This window comes from Psittacula echo, assembly GCF_963264785.1.
Source record: "Psittacula echo genome assembly, chromosome: 3".
In the NCBI taxonomy this organism is placed as follows: Eukaryota; Metazoa; Chordata; class Aves; order Psittaciformes; family Psittacidae; genus Psittacula; species Psittacula echo.
Window position 1 is genome coordinate 105698706 of NC_137736.1, and position 20275 is coordinate 105718980.

A 20275-nucleotide genomic window follows, 5' to 3' on the forward strand; every position below is an offset into this window, starting at 1 on the left:
CAGAGTGAACTTACACAACAGTAATTCTGAGAACAGAGTTCCTACCAGAATACCAGCCTCCAGTTTACTGTTGCAAATGATGTTTGTACCGAAGGATGCAAACATCTCTGGTCATAAAAGGTACTTTTGTTTTCTTGGGATTTTTCTTAAATGTCAGATAAATAACTTCAGGAATTGGGTGATCACTACTACCTGAACAGTATTTCTTACACCATTACATCATTAAGACTACTGAAGTTTATTATTTCTCAAACTCAGCAGAATATGGATAAGTTTTCCATATTAAAAACAGCAAAAATTAAGACTCATAGGTGTTTTTAAGCTAAAAATTGTAATTATATCTGACAGGTAAAATAACTGCTTCTCAGAATAATAAAATGCATTAAAACCTTATTGTCTGCTACAATAAAATAATAAAAGAAACCAACCTCAAATAGAAATTGTTCAAGTACAGCCAGTGTGCAATTAAACTAGTTAGAAAATATAATTTAATAGTGCTTTGTTTCAAAATATACATGATATTGAAAAACACTCAAACCCAAGAAACCGAGTATTTACCAAGTTTCAAACAAAGTTTCATCAAAATGAGGTAAGTCTATGTCACCTGCCATTGAGCTTGGTGCTGAAATGGAGAACAGGTCTTCAAGGATGTCCTCCCTTGTAGGACTTTCAAAAGAAAGTTTTTTCACGCTGGATTTGCTTACTGTATGAAGTTCTGAATTACTGTCCTTTACAGGACTGTAATAATTATGGTCCTCACTTGTCACTGCTGCATGTGGCACACTGGTCTTCTCATCAAATGCTGTTGTTGGAACACTGCTGTCCACCATTTCCATATACATACATTCATCCTCACTTTTTGGAGCCTCTAAAGAAGCAACTGTTGAAGCAGGGGACAGTAACTCTGCCAGTATTTCGTCATTGCTAGTGCACCCTGATACAGAGTTTGTGCTGAATTCGGATTCATTATCTGCGGCATCAATCTGACACTGCAGCTCCCTTAAAAAGCTCTGCAATAATTCACTGTCATTGTGAGATTCAGTCTGTGGTGCAGTGCTTACATCTCCATTCAGAAGTTTTCCACGTTTCACCTGTTCCACTGCTAACCTATCTAACGAAGCCAACTTCTTCTTTTTAGCATTAAGTTTTTTTAACAGTTTTAGCCGAAGTTTCTTTGTTTGGTCAGTATCTGACTCCTCTGCCTTCCCAGAGTTATGGCTATGTGAATGGAACTGAGTCGCTTTACCTGAGGTACCTAAAGTATTTCCTGACTTAGTCCAAGTTGGACCTTCAGTAGTGGTATGACTTGCTGTTGGAAGACAAGTGCTTTGAGAAAATCCTTTGAAAGTTGATAAAGGGTGAGTATTATTGCTCTGAGGAACCACTGACTTCAGGGCCTCAGTGGTTTTGTTTGTACCTCTGCTTTGAAATCCACCAAAGTTACTTGCTCCCTTAACTGGCAACCGCACCTCACTTATTTTTTGCATTGAGGGAGTTTTGCAACTTCTCTCATTCTTGAGAGCTGAGGCACTCGAAAGCATAAAAGAAGTATTCTTGTTTAATAATTTCTTTACCCAGCTTCCTACAAATCCTCTTTTTTGGTCTTTGTGTGAAGGCTGAAAGGAATTATTGGCAGCAGCAGAACTGGCAACCTGAAAATTCATTACAGTTTTCCTTGCATCTTTTAAGTCGGGTGATTTTTGTATATTCTCTACTGGCGACCACTTCTTGTTTAGCTGTAGTTCTGAATTTAATCCTCCACGCAAATTAGTTCTGCCATCTGTTCTTTGAGCAAGTGAGTCAGACGGGTCAGGTTGGTGGGTTTTGGGCACAGGAGGAGTAATATTTGTTGGGTTCAACTTTTCTAGAGATAAACAGATGCTGGAATCTTCATATAACATGCATTTATTGCTCATAGTTAGCCTAGTTCCAGCAAACCCTCCGGTACACAGAGTGTTAGGTGAAAGATCTAATTCCTGCTTTTGCTGTGTGCCCATTTCAACAACAGGGTTATTTCCCACCACTTGTCCATTCGGCAGCAATTTACCTTCTGAGTTAACTTGAATTTCTTCAAGCATCAGTGTTGCAAGACCATCATGTTCCTCATGGTTTAGAAAATCTGGCACAATACTTTCATCCTCAGCTACCTGCTGCTGTTTCTCATCTGGATTTCTTGCAGAATCCTCTTTGAGATGTTCTGCAGGTGTTTTGTCTACAGTGTTATCAAAACCACAGTGCAACACTGTGGAATTTGACTGTACATTATTAAAAGGAAAATCTTCAATATTTCTATTCTTGAACTGTGAATTCAGTTCCTCTGGCACATGTGATGTTTTCTTTTCCCAGATAGCAATATGAACCTCTGAAGGAAGAACTTCAAAACTTTTATGCCTCTTGCAATATGGCCCCTTTAAATCATCACATTCAAGCCAACTTCCTGCAAAATAAACAGCAACCAGTGTAGAGACTCAAAGACTTAAAATTGAAGTCACTATCCTCAGACACTTGCCAAATATTTGTATTACCCCATTCCCCTGGCAAGCAGAAAATAAAGGTTTTCTCCATTCTTTATTACATCAGAGAAAACTGGGAGATTTCCACTGGAAAAAGATCAAACACAAGCAGAATTTGCAGCAATATTATTACAGGTCAGAGCAGGTCATCCCAAAAAAAGTAAGCTAACGGGTTGTTTTTATCTAACCTAATGATGCTGACATCTTGTCTGAAAACACCTGCACAGGTCTGAGAGAAGAGTCAGCTCTCATATAATGTTTCTCTGTAGGCTTTTACATTGGCTGGGTGGGAGGCACAGGGGTTTAAGATAAATTGCTCATCTAATAATCTGCATCATCTTCTGCAAAATGTTCATAGATCATGAGCAAATATTTTACAGCTTTAAGAATTAAAAAATAGATACATAGGATGTATAGGATGTTCCTAACTAGGCACTTCCCAGCTGCTTCCTCTCCCTACTTCTTAAACTCTGGCATTGTGATCTAGACAATTTTCATATTATCACACTTGATAAGAGTGCACTCCATTCTCTTTATGGAAGCATAAGAATCAAAATATCAACTTTTCTTCTTCTCTGACTATGGCGTTCCTGTCAATGGTACAACCATCACACCATTAGCCACATTTCTAACATGGATTTGTAGCTCCCACCCCCCAGGCGCAATAAAGTTCAGAAATGAAAAGAAACTTCATTAATGCTGGTAGTTCCATATGTTCTTCTGCTTTCAGCCAAGAATGGATTAATAACTGACTTCAAACTAACCAGTACTGTATGTCCCACAGCTGTGCTCACACTGTATTTTTTAACTTCTACAAAGTTATCAAGGAAAACAACTTTACCCAAATAATTTTTGCCAGTGAGTACAATGTAGGACAAGACACTTTTTCAGTTAAAGCAAACTGAAACCTTCACCCTGAGTAACAAAGTTCCCACAATTATTTACAAAATTTTAATATGAAGTTTAGAATCCAGACAAAAGAAATCCTTGTTCTTATATATGGACTGTTGAGAGTATTGCAGTAACCCCTAAAACAGTATTTGATGTAGACTCATGAAGTATTATAATAGAATTTACGGTTCTTACCATCAGAATTCAAAGACCAGGTTATGAAGTGTTGCTTATCTGTTTGATACTGAACAATAGATGTTATTTTGTAGGTGTTTTCTTCAAACTGAAATGAATAGTTCTCCAGGTTGTTATGTGGCAAGCCTTCTACGAAATGTAACATTAATATTGAGGGTACCCTAATAAAGAAACGATAAAGCATCAGTTTATACAACGAAAGAGTGGCAAAAGTTTCTCACGAAAAAGTATCTCAAAGAGTCCTGCCCTTTCTATTCTACTCCCACACAGGACTCTTCAGATTGCACAGTAGTCAAAGGATAAGAATACCCCAACTGTATATTCCATTTTGTTATGGACTGGGGGAAAAACAATACCACATAAAGGATTTGGGGAGTGGGGAAAATGCGAAAAAAATAGGACGTAAATGTGCCATAACCACAGTAGGAAAGGACATTGTTCTGCAGTGCAACTTGTAAATGGATAATCAAACAACATTTTTATCCACCAATGGCAGGGCGTGTGAAATGGCTGACACTGGATATCAGCTGTCTATATTTACTACTTGGTAGTAAGTATTTATGACCTGGATCAAACATATGCACTGGTCAGCATGTTAAAAACTGATCTCTGTTTCATGTTTGTTAAACACTATTTGTCATTTCAGAATTTAAGAATTAACTATGATCTTAAAAAGTGAGTATTTATCAGAATTTAATGTTTAGAACCTCTGTAAACCAAAGATAATAGTTTGGTTTTAAAAGCGACACATTCAGTAAATTAAGTCTGAGCATTTTATGTATTTTACTTTCAAGTTCATGTATTCAAACTTACTTTTCCAAAATCATCTGTCTTCTTTGAGATCTATCACTACAGTTATTACATGGTCCAACATGAATAGCATTAAGTGGGTGCCAATCAGGGATTATATTTGTGAACGTCGTTAGTGTTTTCCTTAATCTGGATATAAACACAGAGTAAAAAAAGAAAAAGAAAAGAAGGGTAAGATGAGTTGCTGATCAGAACACAATAAATACACACATTAGGAGAAAAAAAGTCATAAAAATGTTAAGGCAAAGCCAAATTCTATTCATATTCATGCCATTTGTGTGAATTCCAAAAGTCACCACTGGTTTTCAGGAGCTCTGTGGCCTTCAGTTTCACAATATTTGCTCTTTCTCCCTAAGCATGTTATGTCTGTTTCCTTTCCAACAGAAGACAGACCTTGTACCAGGTTCTGCACAATTTACTGGCTAAAGCAGAATCTCAAGGAGAGAGGAAGAGGAAACAAATTACCTCACAATCCATCTTATACAAGGTGTTGTTTTCAAAAACAGTACACTGACAACAGAGATTACACAGAGGTTATATTGTATAAAAATACAATGTACGGGATATTAAAGTGAAATAACATAGTATATTCATTCATTAGCTACAGAAAGGACTTCCTTTATATTCAACCTAACCTAGTTTTTCAACTTTAAAAAAAACCAACCAGAGTATATAACAAAGGCCTTTGAACACATCCTATTAACGAGGACTATACATTAGCTGACAGTGTAACAAACAGCATTAATCTCATCCCACTTGTGGATCTAGACTTCTATTGTATAAACCTACGATAGTGGAGAGAAACAGGTATTTTTCAAGTAGTGAGCAGTCTTCTGAAGGTGTCTCTCTTCCCGTTGACTTTAAAGGAGCCTAAGTTACTAGCTTGTACCTCTGCCTACACAGAAGTAAGTAAATTCTCAAGAAATTAATTCCCTGTAATACTATTTTAGAATAGATAATTCATGTGAGAGAAATCTCTGATTCTTTGTAATCCAAATGAGTATTACAGACATTCCTCAATAGCAAAAGTGTACTAGGCTTATATTTTTTAGAGCCACAACAATTCTCAGCAAAATCTCAGAGTATGGCCAGGGACTCACACAATTACCTATTATTTCTTTTTCAAATGACAACATGGTTTCCCTAGACATGCCACAGCAGTAAACTATTTGCAAACACTAACCTAATGTCCTGGGTTCAGCAGCAGCAGTCAGTTTTTCTCCTTCTTAGTAGCTGGTGCAGTGCTGTGGTTTTGACTTTCGGCCTGGGAATAATACTGATAAAGCCGATGTTTTCAGTTACTGGTCAGAATGTTTACCCTGAGCAAGGACTTTGTGAGTCTCATGCTCTGCCAGGCAGGAGGAGAAGCCGGGAGGAAGCAGGGACAGGACACCTGACCCAAACTAGCCAAAGAGGTATTCCATACCACAGCACGTCATGCCCAGGGATGTAACTGGGAGTTACCCGGAAGGGCACGTCCTCCTCTCTGTTGGGCTCTTTTCTGGCAGGCGGTATCATATTCTCTTCCCTTGTTATTGCTCTTATCATTATTATTATTGGTGGTAGCAGTAGTGGTTTTGTGTTATACCTTAGTTACTGGACTGTTCTTATCTCAACCCGTGGGAGTTACATTCTTTCGATTCTCCTCCCCATCCCTCGGGGCGGAGGGGGGAGTAGAAACTACGTGGTTCTAATTTACGGCCTGGGGTTAAACCACGACACCTAAAAAAGCAGATCTTAAAGCACTTAAAACTTCACCAACAAGCTTAAGCTGTTGGTGAGATCTGGAGATATGAAGAAAATCAACTATTATATGCAGATTTTAAAAAAACAGACAGAACAGTTCTATAGAAGCTACTTAAATAAAAACCTCACCGGTTCTGGTACTTGTAGCCACAACATACACATTCAAACTTCCATGAAAATGAATGCAAGAATAATTTCTCAGCTTGTTGATCTAGTTGTAAGAGTAGAGGCAGTGCAAACACTGGACTCTCCTTCTTACCTGCAAAGATGGACAGAAGAAACAGTCACTGACTATTTGAAATCAGCTTTCAGTACTTCAAAAAGGAAGAAAATAAGCTTATTACTATTATTTTCATTCCAGTTATCCCTTCAAGGCTGTATTTCTAATCCTCACAGCAAAGAGATTGATCCATGTTATTAGGTTGTTATCAATGACAATTTCTTGAGTAAAGCATAGTTACAAAGATGAGATTATGCTCTCTTGAAAGTCAAAAACAGTCAAAACAGCTGATCACACTGTAAAGCATGTGTATGTCACCAGTAAGAATTAGGTACGTGAAAACTGCCTTACATGCATATGTACATACATATTTTTATGTATTGATATACAAGGCATTATATGGAGAGTTTCTGGAAAGTAAATAAAGAGATGCTGCACTAATTACTTACCAACTTCACATTTAAGCCGAGTCTGAAGCTGTGCAAACATTCTGTTTCTGATTTCATTGAGATGAGATTCTGCTTTTGGAAGAACATCTAAGGAAAAAAATACGTAACGTCTTCATTATTTATGTGTAACACCCCCACCCTTTCACACACATATGCACCCCTAACACGCACTCATTCTCTGCCAATTAATGCCTTTCATATTGACCCATACTTACTTAATACTGTTGGTAAAACAGCCAGTGTTTGGTATTAACTGATTTGAAAATTATAGAAGAATTTACACAAGTTATTCACACTTTACTGCGGTCTGCTAACCAGAAATTACTTGACCTGACTTAAATTATGGCTTAGTGTGTACCAACAGTTAGATAGTAACAGTATTTAAGTATATAGTGGAAGGTGTCCCTGCCCATGGCAGAGGGTTGGAACTAGATGATCTTGAGACCTTTTCCAACCCAAACCATTCTACGAATCGATGACAGTGTAACCAGACATTACAAACCCTGAAGATTCAGAGATTAAGAGATGATTTTAAAACCTAAACATTAAGATCAAAAGTGCAAAAATTTGCTTACATGCTTTTGAATCTTATACACTTCATAATAAAACACGCTGTTTCTACATAAACACATTCTTTAAGCACAAGCAAGAATGTAACTTCTACTACATAATCATGATCATAACTTGCACAAATTGAAGGATTTAGAGCAGCTGCTAAGACTATTTACTCCTTATAAAATCTATGCATATAAAAAAGGTAAAAAAGTTTCTTGCTGCTCTATTGCTTTTAATTCTTTTTTAAAACGGCTTATGTAAAAGAGGCTTAAAAATTGCACAGAGGAGCAGAATAAATACTGCACCTACTCTCCACAGTAATTTCCATTCAATCCCCTATACACTGTTGCCCAAACAAACTACTTTGTTTTCCAGCAGTTCCTGGAAATGCGAAGATTTCTGGAAAGCAGAATATATGCACTACTTCAGAATATTTTTGGACCACCACCCCCTCTCCCTGTAAGAGTACGTCTTCTATGCCACAAGGTAGAAGAAATGATTTTTGATACACCTATTATTTTTCCTAGGAAAGGTATGACCTTCTTAAAGTTATCTAATGCTCTTCTGGGACTATATTGTATATATTTAAACACACTTTTCCTGAAATGTCTATTGAAAGAAAAAGTATAAAAATCATAGAACCAACTAGGCTGCAAAAGACCTTTAAGATCAAGTCCGATCATTACCCCAGCACTGCCAAGACCACCACTAAACCATGTCACTAAGGGCCTCATCTACACATTTTTTGAACACTTCCAGAGATGGTGACTCCACCACTTCCCTGGGCAGCCTGTTCTAATGCCTGATCACCCTCCCAGTGAAGAAATTTTCCCTAATACCCAGTCTAAACCTTCCTTGGCACAGCTTGAGGCCATTTCCTCTTGTCCTAGCACTTGTTACTTGGGAGAAGTAACAACATGTACCATTATGAAGGCTATCAATACATTAGTTGCTCCTCACTCAGAAGACCACCTTATTATTTAAAACAGCTAAAGCCAGAGAGGGAGGTGCCATTCTATACAGTTCACCAGGAAGAAACGGGATAACCATCACCTCTCACATGAAATGAGGGCCACAGGCAGAAAAGATGCACACAAGAAATAAATAATGATTATGAGATGGGGAGAAAAGACAAAGATAAGAAAGTGGTGAAAAGCAGCAGGCAGCAGTGATGAGGCTAAGAGACACAGGAGCTCAGAGAAAAAAACTTCACCTTGGCAGGAGAAGGTAAATGGAGTCCCCAGGAGTAGCCAAGAGGAAGGAGGAAGGTGGCTGTATCGCTACTCCAGGCCAGATGTAACCCTTAAAATTTCACACTCTGTTGGGACAGGCAGTTTCCCTCTAAAGGCTTAGAAACCAGAATTGAAAGTAAAACACTACACACGATATCAGAACATCCAGGAGTGCTGTGGATGTGACTCATATTTTAAACATGTAATGATGGCAATATTGTGACACTAATAGCTCCGATTTACTATAATGGAATCCTCACGGAACACGTGGTGGAAGAACACAGCTGCAACCACTTTCATGGGGGGTGTTACATGTTTCTTTATGATTTAGGCTGGTTTAATGGCTCAGCCCTCTTTCAGATTAAGATAACAGAAATTCCATTACTTGTTGGTTGTGTACCCAGGCATTATAGAATCATAGAATCATAGAATAGTTAGGGTTGGAAAGGACCTTAAGATCATCTAGGTCCAAACCCCTTGACATGGGCAGCTACACCCCACACTAAACCATGTCACCCAAGGTCTCATCCAAACTGGCCTTGAACACCGCCAAGGATGGAGCATTCACAACCTCCCTGGGCAACCCATTCCAGTGCCTCACCACCCTCTCAGTAAAGAATTTCTTCCTTATATCCAATCTAAACATTCCCTCTTTAAGTTTTAACTCGTTACCCCTTGTCCTGTCACTACAGTCCCTGAAGAAGAGTCTCTCCCCAGCATCCTTGTAGGCCCCCTTCAGATACTGGAAGGCTGCTATGAGGTCTCCACGCAGCCTTCTCTTCCCCAGGCTGAACAGCCCCAACTTCCTCAGCCTGTCTTCATACGGGAGGTGCTCCAGTCCCCTGATCATCCTCATGGCCCTCCTCTGGACTTGTTCCAACAGTTCCATGTCCTTCTTATGTTGAGGACACCAGAACTGCACACAATACTCCAAGTGAGGTCTCACGAGAGCAGAGTAGAGGGGCAGGATCACCTCCTTTGACCTGCTGGTCACGCTCCTTTTGATGCAGCCCAGGATATAGTTGGCTTTCTGGGCTGCGAGCGCACACTGAAGCCGGCTCATGTTCATTTTCTCATCGACCAACACCCCCAAGTCCTTCTCTGCAGGGTTGCTCTGAATCTCTTCTCTGCCCAACCTGTAGCCGTGCCTGGGATTGCTCTGACCCAGGTGTAGGACCTTGCACTTGGCATGGTTAAACTTCATCAGGTTGGCATCAGCCCACCTCACAAGCGTGTCGAGGTCCCTCTGGATGGCATCCCTTCCCTCCGGCATATCAACCGAACCACACAGCTTGGTGTCATCGGCAAATGTATTATTAGTAATTTTTATCACTGATTAACATTTTCAAACCAGAGCCTGAAGTAAGATCCAACTCCATATTAAGTACATTTGGCCCAATTTGATAAAGGTACCATTAATTTTTATATAAGCAGCCATTAAACATTTAAATGGCTTCTTCAAAATTTGATCAAAATTGCAGAAGAGATCCACTGCTGGGTGCAGAACTGTTTGTGCAATTAGATATTAGAAATTAAGCAGGATGATCTTCAGCTGCAAAGCTTAGTTCCAATACTGTTTCCAGCTTCCCCAAAAGCTACAGAATTTAGGATCATTTGGAGACTCAGGGGAAAGACCTTATGGCATGAAGCTGTGGATGGAATTTAAACTGCAATTATTTATATCCTGTTTTATTTTATGCCTTTAGTGCTACTCCATAAAGCAAATTCTAACATAAATGTAAAAGTGTCAGCATTGCACAAGCAGTGTCAATGCATCTGTCCTTACATAGATGCGGTTGCTGAAGCATCCCTACCAATGTAACTCTTCCCATGCTAATCTGTGAACCTTGGACGCAACGTAACACGTTGTTTTGTATCCAGAACTTCTCCATGAGCAATAGACAGAAGAAAATATCTCTAAAAGAATATGCAGCTGTCATGGAGCATAATGGATGGCCAAGAGAAGGTAAAAAAACCAGCTGAGAACAGCCCCTGAATATAAAGGCTGTGGAAAGTAAAGCCCATCCTTGCCTATTGGGTTTGTCAGCTGTAATCCTCACTGAATCCTTTTGGTAGTTTGGACACAGGGATGCCACTAATAATACCTTTTGACAAATTCCTTCTGTTAGCTCTGCTTTACAGCTCCTATTTATTAAATTATTGCCTGTCCTTTTTTATATGTTTTTAAAACAGAAACACAAAGATAGGATTTATCAAAACAAAAAATAAGTCATGGGTTACCTGCCCCAGGCTACATTGCAAATGGAACTGAATGAAAGGCTCTGGTTCCATCTCTGGCTAACTAGAGATCAGTATTAATTTTCTAATAGATGATCTCTTAGAATTTCAGACTTAAGACACCAGTGGGTCAGTTCAACAGGACTAAGGCAAACAAATCTTAGTTTAAGAGTCTTAAACTGAATACACAGTAGAGGAGCTGATCGAAGGCCATACTAGTTGATTAGAGTGACACATCCCCCTCTGACTCAGCTGTGCTGCCCAGAAGGTTGCCCGTAGCTGCCCATCACCAACCCTGGGCTTGGAGGTTAGTCCTCAAACATATTAAGCTGCACATGTAACACTCACAAACCCTTTCAAGAAGGTACGAACCAAGTTAATGTGTTCAACTAATTTTGACTAAAACAGGTTAGAAGTGCTATCACCCACAGCACAGCTTGCAGACCTTAGGGGAAGCATTCCTTCAGTGGGTGCAGCTGGAGCCAGAAGACAAGATATCTTCCCAGCTTTACTATTTTTGGTGTGACAAGGCAACTGCCCATTTATACAAGGATATAAGCCACAACAGAAATTATTTTGTAGATTAAAATTAGAACAACATCCTAATATGTTAACCATCAGATAGGAAGGAAACAAAGCCAGGCTCAATTACATTAAAAAAAAAAAAAAAAAAAAAATCACAAATTCTGTATGGAGGATACAACAATAAAAATTCAAGTTATACTTAGTGTTTAATTCCTTCAAAGAGTGCATGTTTGCCGAAGAAAGACATTACTGGGATTCTGCTAGATAAAGCACACTACTCTGCAAATTCATGATAATGAGTTGTGAATCATTCTTTTGTGACCTTGAAGTAGAATGAAGGCACAATTAAGGGAACTGTACTAAATTCCACATATTTGTAGCAGATATGTCTGAATATGAAGAAAGAACAGCTGAATTTACTCACCTTTTACTTTACTCCTTTTACAGGTATTCAGAAGCACAGTTGCTTGATTATATTTTGTTAAGAGTTCCTGGACTAAACATTTTCCATCATTATAGTCTTCTGCTAGAGGAAATTTTAATGTTTCTAAGTGTACTAGTGCTGACAAAATACAATCTAACCAACAAAGGTTATGCACATTTCTCCACTGAAGACATAAATCTGTGTTATTAGTGGAACCTTTATCATCTTTGAGCAAAATTTCAGATGTTGTTGAGGAAAGTTCAGAATTTGGCAAGAGTTGAGCTCCAGGACTAGAAGTATTAGGTGGGCTTTCTTTAGAATTGTTGGTGTTTGTGGTTGTTTCAAAATCCAACTTCTGCGTGCAGATCTCCACATTGATACTAGGTTTTTGCTGGTCATTTTGTAACACGTCATGTAGGCTTGACTTTGGAAGACAAAAACCATTCTGACAGCTTTTGACAACAGGGTCTGTATTAATACTGTGCACACCATTTGCCACATTATTAGTTCTTGCTTTTTTTGGATATGATTCAACAGGAGGAAAGTCACTGATACCACACAATTTCCTTTTCTTATCTGTAGATGGATCTTGATGATTTTCTGAATCAGCAGAAGTAATTATGCTGTTTAACGGTTTATAACCAAGGGGGTAGATACACTAAAGGAAAGAAAGAAAGTTACAGTGAAATCTACAAAGCAGTTTCAGGTGAACAAGAGCTAAAAAAAAGGCACAAAACATATTCTTAAAAATGTAATGTAGGACTTCTGTAAAGTGGTATTTTAGTAAAATCGTTAGATATATTCAGCCATGTTGGCTGTCACCAACCACCTCATTGTTTTTCATGAGCCCTAGCATGGTTTTGAGGAGAATCTGCTCCATGATCCCACAAGGCACAGAGGCGAGACTGACTGGTCTGCAGTTAGCCAGGTATTCCATTTTTCCTTTCTTGAAAAGAGGGGTTATATTTCCCTTTTTCCAGTCATAGGGAACTTCACAAGACTGCCATGATTTTTCACATATGATGGACAGTGGCTTAGCAACTTAATTCACTAGCTCTTTCAGGACCCACAGATGGATTTCATCAGGTCCCATGGACTTACACACATTCAGGTTCCTAAGATAATCTCGAAACTGATCCTCTCCTACTGTGGGTCTAAGGTCTACATTCCCACAGTCCCTGCATTTGCCTTTCAAGACTTCGGCAGTGTGGTCAGAGGACTTGCTGGTGAAGACTGAGGCAAAGAAGTTACTGAAAACCTCAGCCTTCTCCAAAACCAGGGTAGTCAGTTCCCTCGTTCCCTTCTGGAAACACCCCACATTATCCCTACTCTGTCTTTTGTTTGCAACATACCTATAGAAGCCTTTACTGTTATCTCTGACATCCCTGGCCAGACTCAATTCCAACTGGGCCTTGCTTTCCTGACCTGATCCCCAGCTTCCCAGACAATGTCCCTGTACTCCTCTGTCGTGGTTTAAGCCCAGGCCGTAAATCAGAACCACGAAGTCCACTTCCCCCCCCCAACCTTTCTTCCCTCCGCTCCTGGAGGGACGGGGAGGAGAATCAAAAGAATGCAGCTCCCACGGGTTGAGATAAGAACAGTTTAATAACTAAGGTATAACACAAATCACTACTGCTACCACCAATAGTAATAATGATAAAGGAAATAACAAGGAAGAGAATACAACCGCTCACCAACCGGTACCTCACCCCCACCCTGCCATGATCCAGCCCTTCCGGGAACTCCCAGTTCTACATCCTGGGCATGACGTGCTATGGTATGGAATACCTCTTTGGCTAGTTTGGGTCAGGTGTCCTGTCCCTGCTTCCTCCCGGCTTCTCCTCCTCCCTGGCAGAGCATGAGACTCACAAAGTCCTTGCTCAGGGTAAACATTCTGACCAGCAACTGAAAACATCGGCTTTATCAGTATTATTCCCAGGCCAAAAGTCAAAACACAGCACTGCACCAGTAGAAAAAATGACTGCTACTGCTAAACCAGGACATCCTCAATATTATTTAGAAGCAGGGAGGGATGGCAAAAGCAACTCAGAGGCCTATATCTAGCCTAGCCTGTACTAGTTTAAAGGCACCAGTCCATATGGGATTGCTATACCCTCCCCACATACAGTGGGAAAAAGCAGTTGAAAAGTGAGAGGCAACAAAGACTTCTTCTTTCAATAGTCTGCTTACCATCACCAAAATACTGAACTTAAAGAGGTGTAAACACTGAAGGTAAAGGCCTATACACAAGCCAAAACCCCCTGTTAATTACTGTAATACCTGAGGATTTCCACAAAGAAAAATGGACTCTTGAAAATTAATGCGGTAAGTCCGTAAAACTTGGATGTGGCCCTTCTCTTTGCAGACTGGACAATGCTCATGTGCAGCTGTTTCCACAGGATTACAATTCTGAAAAAAAAGAAAAGAAAAAGCAGCATAAATGTATGTATTTCATACGTTATCACAAAGTAAGACATACATACATATCAAGATAGAAAACCAACGTGCAACTTCTAAATGTAATACCTAACACAATATTAAAAAGTAAACTAGATTTTAAAAATGTAAGATACATATTCATACGGTAGTGTTTAAAATGAATTCATCTTTTGATTTAAATATTCAAATATTTAATAAGGCATCTTTAACAACACAATTACACAATATTTCATTTTATTTGAACTAAACCACAAGTCTCTTATTGCCAGGGAACACAAGCTCAGACCTTTGAAAGGCAAATAAATTTCAATAGGAATGCAAACAGCAGTAAAATTAGTGCCAGTAAAAAAATCATAGGCACAGATTTACTTAAAATAATCTTTCGCCATTGTTATAGATTTCCGTGGAAAATAATTTTGAGATTTTTGGTTTTTTGCAAAATTAAGACCAATTAAAAATCTCTCAAAGCAGAGAAAAATATGAACTTTGCACACATGTAAAACAAGTTTCAACTGACTTTTCCCAAATACCCCACCATGTGGAGTGTCGATTTCCCTATACCAGTCCCTTCTCCAATCACTTGCAAACCATTTGTAGTCTTCTGGGTATCCATCATCCTGAGCCACTGGCTAATTTATGTCACTTGTAACAATGTCATGACCACTAAGGCTTTTTCAAAGACTCCTGAAAAATAAGAAGTGAATAAAACAATTAAAAAAAAAATTAGATTAAATTTGGAGGAAAAAAAAGAAAAAGATACCAACAATAACGCAGCCTGTATATCCTGAGGAAATGAATTCAGAAGAGTATTTTCTTAGCTGAAAATACTTATTTTCTAGTGCAGATTATGAACTTAAAACTTTCCATTAAGTCATGTAATAAATTCAACAACTTTAGCCCCTGAATTTGCAAGGTTATCTATTCTCTGCACTCTACAAGGTCTCACAGTTTCTAAGTACACTATGCTTCGCAGAAATGTAGATGTTGTGCCTGAGCATCTCCGCTTACTGCATCTAACCCTCAGAGAGAACAAAAAACATGGGTACAACAAGATCCCATACAGTTAAGAGATTGCTGCTGAGGAGCATTTTTAAAAAAGCTACTGTTGTACCTTTCAAACCAGTGGATTTACTGAATAATAAACTATTAACAGTTTATCCTGCAAATGTAACAATTCTTAACTACAGAAGGGCATCCTGCTGTTACTGTCACTTTTGGAAACCTCTTATTTTAACACTTAAAGACTTCCTAGCAAACTAGAGCTCTCCCACAGTTATCACTGCTATATAACTCTACTGCATAGTTTACAAGTGACACTGAATATTCTATGTCAAATGATTTTTCATATTCAGGGCCTAATTTTGCTCTTCTCGCATACAACGCATACACAGAAACTTATTTTCTGAAGGGTTTCCACAAGGATGCTGGAGAGGGACTCTTCATCATGGACTGTAGTGATAGGACAAAGGGTAACGGGTTAAAACTTAAACAGGAGAAGTTGAGGTTAGATGTAAGGAAGAAATTCTTTACTGGGAGGGTGGTGAGGCACTGGAACAGGTTGCCCAAGGAAGCTGTGAATGCTCCATCCCTGACAGTGTTCAAGGCCAGGCTGGATGGATCATGGTGACACGGTTTAGTGTGACGTGTCCCTGTCCATGGCAGGGGGTTGGAACTAGATGATCTTAAGGTCCTTTCCAGCCCTATTCTATGATTCTATTTGTGAAGAACAACTTCAGTGTGAACCAGGTCCACACCAGAAGGCAGCTCCTTAAGTCTATTCACTGGCACTGAGGCTAACTACACCTTGAATCAGCCAGAAAACCACTGAAGTTTAGAACTATAGGGACCATTCTGCTCCTGTTGACTTCATATAGAACAACTTAGAATAAATATGTATCTCCTTAAGATGTTAAGGAGGATGTTAAGGCAAGTTAAATTGTGAAGTCATCAATATAATACCTTTCCTTCAGCCATGACTGTTCCCTTTTCATTATTTCCACTGAATAACATCCTATCCCACACCATGATGTCCTTTCAACCCTTTCTTACACTACTGCACTAACTCATATTATAGTTCATTTCAGAAAAAACAAATTTCCCAAGGCATTCCTGGAGACCTGTGTAAATACTAGTTTAACCCAAACCCATTTATAATCCTGGACAAGGACAGATCCTACAGAACTGGACAGAATACTTAAAAAAAACCCAGAGCATAAATAAAACCAAATCAATACAAAATGCAACAACTTCTTTCAAATCAGTTCCAAATAGCAACTTGAGTGGGTCAAAATCAGATGATGGTGTGTCCTACTGATGCCTTCAGTGTCTTCAGCAGCACTTCTCAGAATTACCAGGCTGCAGCATGTGAAGACAGCATACCCTGACTTTTAAAACTAATGGTGGTAATGGACAGTAAGTACATAAAAATATGAACCCACATGCTTTAGAGAGCATGATTAGCTTTCAAAGTAGATTTGGAAGGTGTAAAAGAAACAGTATTGTCCCAGGCTCAATCAAGCTAAAAATTCATGAATTAGCTGAAAGTATACACACTTGTTGGACTATAAAGGAAAGGCAAGCTTTCCAATTTTTCACACAGTGGCAATATCATTATCACATTGTGACTCTATTATCATATATTTAGCCAGGAACTTGATTTTTGTCATGCAAGTTGTGCAGAGATCAACCATGCTAAAACACATAAGAACTTTACTCTCCATGCTACAGCTAGCAAGAAAACGTCTCTAACTATTGTTCAGGGGGCTTTTAGTCAATTCCTTGGCCTGCAGCAGTCTCAGCTCTCCAGAGTAAATAAAATACACAGATCACATGACTGGAACTCCAGGCAATTTCTCACCACATAAATATAACTCATATTAAAGAAGATTAGCAACACTAACAACCTTCAGGTTATTCCTTTTTAAGCTTGCCTTGAGTTTATAAAACATTTATTTCTCTGCAAGTCCCTGTTTTGCCTGTCATCACTCTCAAAAGGAAAGCAAGGGTTTTGTTATGTTTTCTGTGATTTCTGCTCTTATTTTTAAAGCTTAAATACTGTTCTGAGATGTACAACACCCTCCTCAATTGCAATCACCCAGCACCACAGTACTGGAGTAAAGACTTCTACTGCACTTAAGAATATAATAAACTTAAAAATAGATTATTAATTGTCCTTTTAGAGCAAAGACATAAACTCAACAAGCAAATAAAACAGGTCTGCCAGTACTAGATACGTAGAGTGGTACCAATTGGCTTGCCTGCACTTTTCAGTATTTGTAACGCTACAGCAAGTTACTAGTGATCTTTGCACAATGTACAATAACTGTCAACAACTGCCAAAAACCCCAGCCAATTAAAAGATCGCTGTATCAAGGGCTGAAACAAACCATGGTTGCTTTAAGTAAATTCCACATTACAGATGGGAAAGTAGACACGAATGCACTTTCAAGCTTACTGGGTCATGTTTTAAATCAGTTATGCTACTTTCCTTCTTCTACCCTGAATACTTGAAAAATGTAACTCAAACTATGCTTCAGACCTGGTGTAATTATGAAGGTTATGCTCATGCTTCATTGATTAGTTGATCTAATGACCCACTGTTGCAGAACAGGGAGGTCTCATCTATCCTCTTGTTTCCCTCTCCTCACCTTCTCTAACAGCACAAGTTTGTCAGACTTTCCACAGCTAACTGAACTCAAAAACCAGCAAAAAAAAAAAAAAAAAAAAAAAAAAAAAAAAAAAAAAAAAAAAAAAAAAAAATTAGTAAAGGACAAGTTTTCTTTTCTTCTAGTAAATTAAATTAGCCTGTGAAAAGGTCCGATGAGGTACAGAGCTGACGGGGCAGAAGACTGAAACCAACGAAAAGGTAGAGGATTGGAGATACAGGTTTGATGGAGGGACTGTTAGATGGCTATGGTATTGGCTAGATGGCTGCACTCAAAGACTTACAGTCAATGGCTCTATGTCCCAAGTAGAAGCCAGTAACGACCACTGCCCTTCAGGGGTCCATACTGGGACCAATACTGTGTAATATCTTTGTCAATGACACAGACTGTGGGATTGAGTACACCCTCAACAACTTGCTGATGATACCAAGCTGTGGTGCAGTTGATACCCTGGAGGGAGGGGATGCCATCCAGGAAGACCTTGACAGGCCTGAGAGGTGGGCCAGTGCAAACCTCATGAGGTTCAACAAGGCCATATGACAAGGGATAGGGACTACACACATTTTGTTGAGAAATCATTCAGTCCTTCCAAAACAATGCCAGTTGGTGCAAGGAAAATACAACCTAAACTAGTGCAATTTATTATAGATGTGGCCAAGAGATGTAAGATCGCAGGAACGGACATGGCACAGGACAAGGGAAGAGGGGTGTAGGGTGCCCGCTGCCAGGGCTGTGCTGGCCCCTGTGCCGGTGGCTGCCCTTTCTGCAACACCTAAAGGTGCTCAGCTGCTGCAGGTACAGCTGTGGTTAAACAGCCTCCTCAGTTCTTAATCCACATCCAGAGTGATCCATATGTTATGGAAAGGCTGCAGAAGAAAGAAGTGTTCGTGGAGTCAATTGTCAGAAGGTAACAACACTGACCAACGGGCACAAACACAGAACACACACGTGCGGCAGTACCTCACCAAGAGCATCCTTTTACCAGCGAGTGCTTTCAGCCGCACCGCACCCCCTCACTGCACAGCTACTGACATGAAATACTCAGTCGGCATTCAGGAACCCGTAAGACACCCTCCCGCCCCCAGCCCCGACCACGCACCAGCAGCTTCTCAAAGGGCTCCGCGTCGCCCCCAGAGCACAGCACACCTCCCCCTGGCCCGCGGGCCCCGCTCTCACCTCCTGGCTGCCGCCATGCCTCGGCTCCCCGCGCCGCGCTGAAGGCCCCAGTCCCAAGATCTCCCTCAGAGGCCTTCCCGCGCCGCACGTGGGCTCCGCGGGCACGGTTCTCGCCGCTCGGCCGTTACGCGGCGGCCGTTACTCAGCAGCCGTTACTTCGGGGCGGCCGCCGGTGTCAAGCGCGGCCCACATGGCCGCCCGCCGGGCTGCTGCGCAGCTTCCGGCACCTCCCCGCCGCCATGCCGGCCCGGCCCGCCCAGCTCCCGGCAGGCAGCGGAGGCGGAGCCGCTGAGCGGCGGTTGGGCGGGAGTGGGGCTACGCGACGGCGGCACGAGAGAGCCAAAGGTATTCTTTCGTGCCCTTCCTCCTCGCGGCGCGATGGGAGGGGAGGATCGGGCCGCGGCCTGCCCGCCTCCGTGGGGGCAGGCCCTACGAGGATTCGGCGGCGCACCGCTCTCCTCCGCCGGCCGCCCGAGCAAGGAAGGGCCGGGTAGCGGCTCCCTGCGCCCACCGAGGGGCGAAGCTCGGCAGCTGCGCCCGTTGCAGCGTAGTGGCGAGAGGCGGCAGCCCTGCCCGCCGTAAGCCTGCAGCCCCGGGAGATACCGCGCTGCCGCCTCACAGGCGCATGGCTTCTGGCTATGCCTTTGCGCGCACTCGGGGTAGGGAGTTGATGATTAATCTGCAATTTATTGAACACCTGTTTAAAATCACACCCAGGGTGTGGTTTAACCTTGTCCGAGGTTCAGTACCTCGCGTCTTGCCTTTCTCTCCTATCACTGAGACGCTGATTCCGTCAGTCCTGCTTCTGCCGGAGTGCTGTGGTGATGCGCACGCTCCTTGTTGAAAATCTAACAGCCTAGAGCATTCTTTGCAGTCGGTTTTGGATGCTTCAGTCTCAAGAAGCTGAGCTGATGTGGAGCTCTCGGTCTCAGCGAGTATTTCTGCATTAAGAGCCTCAGGCTGAAAGAGCTCAGTTTTTGATGCTAGTATTTGAATCCACATTGGCCCCTTTTCCTCGAGCGTGAGCTGCAAGGAGCTAAACGGCAGCGGCATTTAGGTCAGTGCTCTCCTTCAGTTACATCAAGAAGGCTGTCAGTCAGTGTGGTCCAAGACGGCCGGGTCCCCGGGGCTGGAGGAGGGAATGAGTCAGAAAATTGTTCTAGTGATAGCACCAAAAAAAAAGCCTTCCCTGTTATT

The 20275-nt window shown here is 40.9% G+C and overlaps 1 protein-coding gene across 2 annotated transcripts; it reads right to left on the reverse strand.

Moving 5' to 3' along the window:
• Positions 1-460: 460 nt before the first annotated feature.
• Positions 461-19325, reverse strand: USPL1 (ubiquitin specific peptidase like 1). Of its 2 annotated transcripts, none has more exons than XM_080614491.1 (9): positions 19079-19325; positions 14755-14921; positions 14079-14207; positions 11799-12456; positions 6825-6911; positions 6285-6414; positions 4413-4538; positions 3600-3760; positions 461-2437 (listed from the first exon to the last, which is right to left on the reverse strand). In XM_080614491.1, exons 2-9 carry the CDS (start codon positions 14851-14853, stop codon positions 555-557), a joined length of 3273 nt encoding a protein of 1090 aa, XP_080470617.1. In that variant the 5' UTR covers positions 14854-14921; positions 19079-19325; the 3' UTR covers positions 461-554. The 2 variants fall into 2 exon arrangements, with proteins under 2 accessions (XP_080470617.1, XP_080470618.1); XM_080614492.1 differs by lacking the exon at positions 19079-19325 and adding an exon at positions 19002-19025 and having other exon boundaries at positions 14826-14921.
• Positions 19326-20275: the final 950 nt, after the last annotated feature.

What these genes read in the sequence shown, in the direction of transcription:
- USPL1 (XM_080614491.1), bottom strand. Translation starts at nt 14,853, where the DNA reads ATGATGGATACCCAGAAGACTACAAATGGTTTGCAAGTGATTGGAGAA. An exon ending in TTCTTTGTGGAAATCCTCAG is followed by an intron (nt 12,457 to 14,078) that starts GTATTACAGTAA and finishes TCTTTCCTTTAG; the next exon opens with TGTATCTACCCCCTTGGTTA. An exon ending in GGCTACAAGTACCAGAACCG is followed by an intron (nt 4,539 to 6,284) that starts GTGAGGTTTTTA and finishes GTTTATATCCAG; the next exon opens with ATTAAGGAAAACACTAACGA.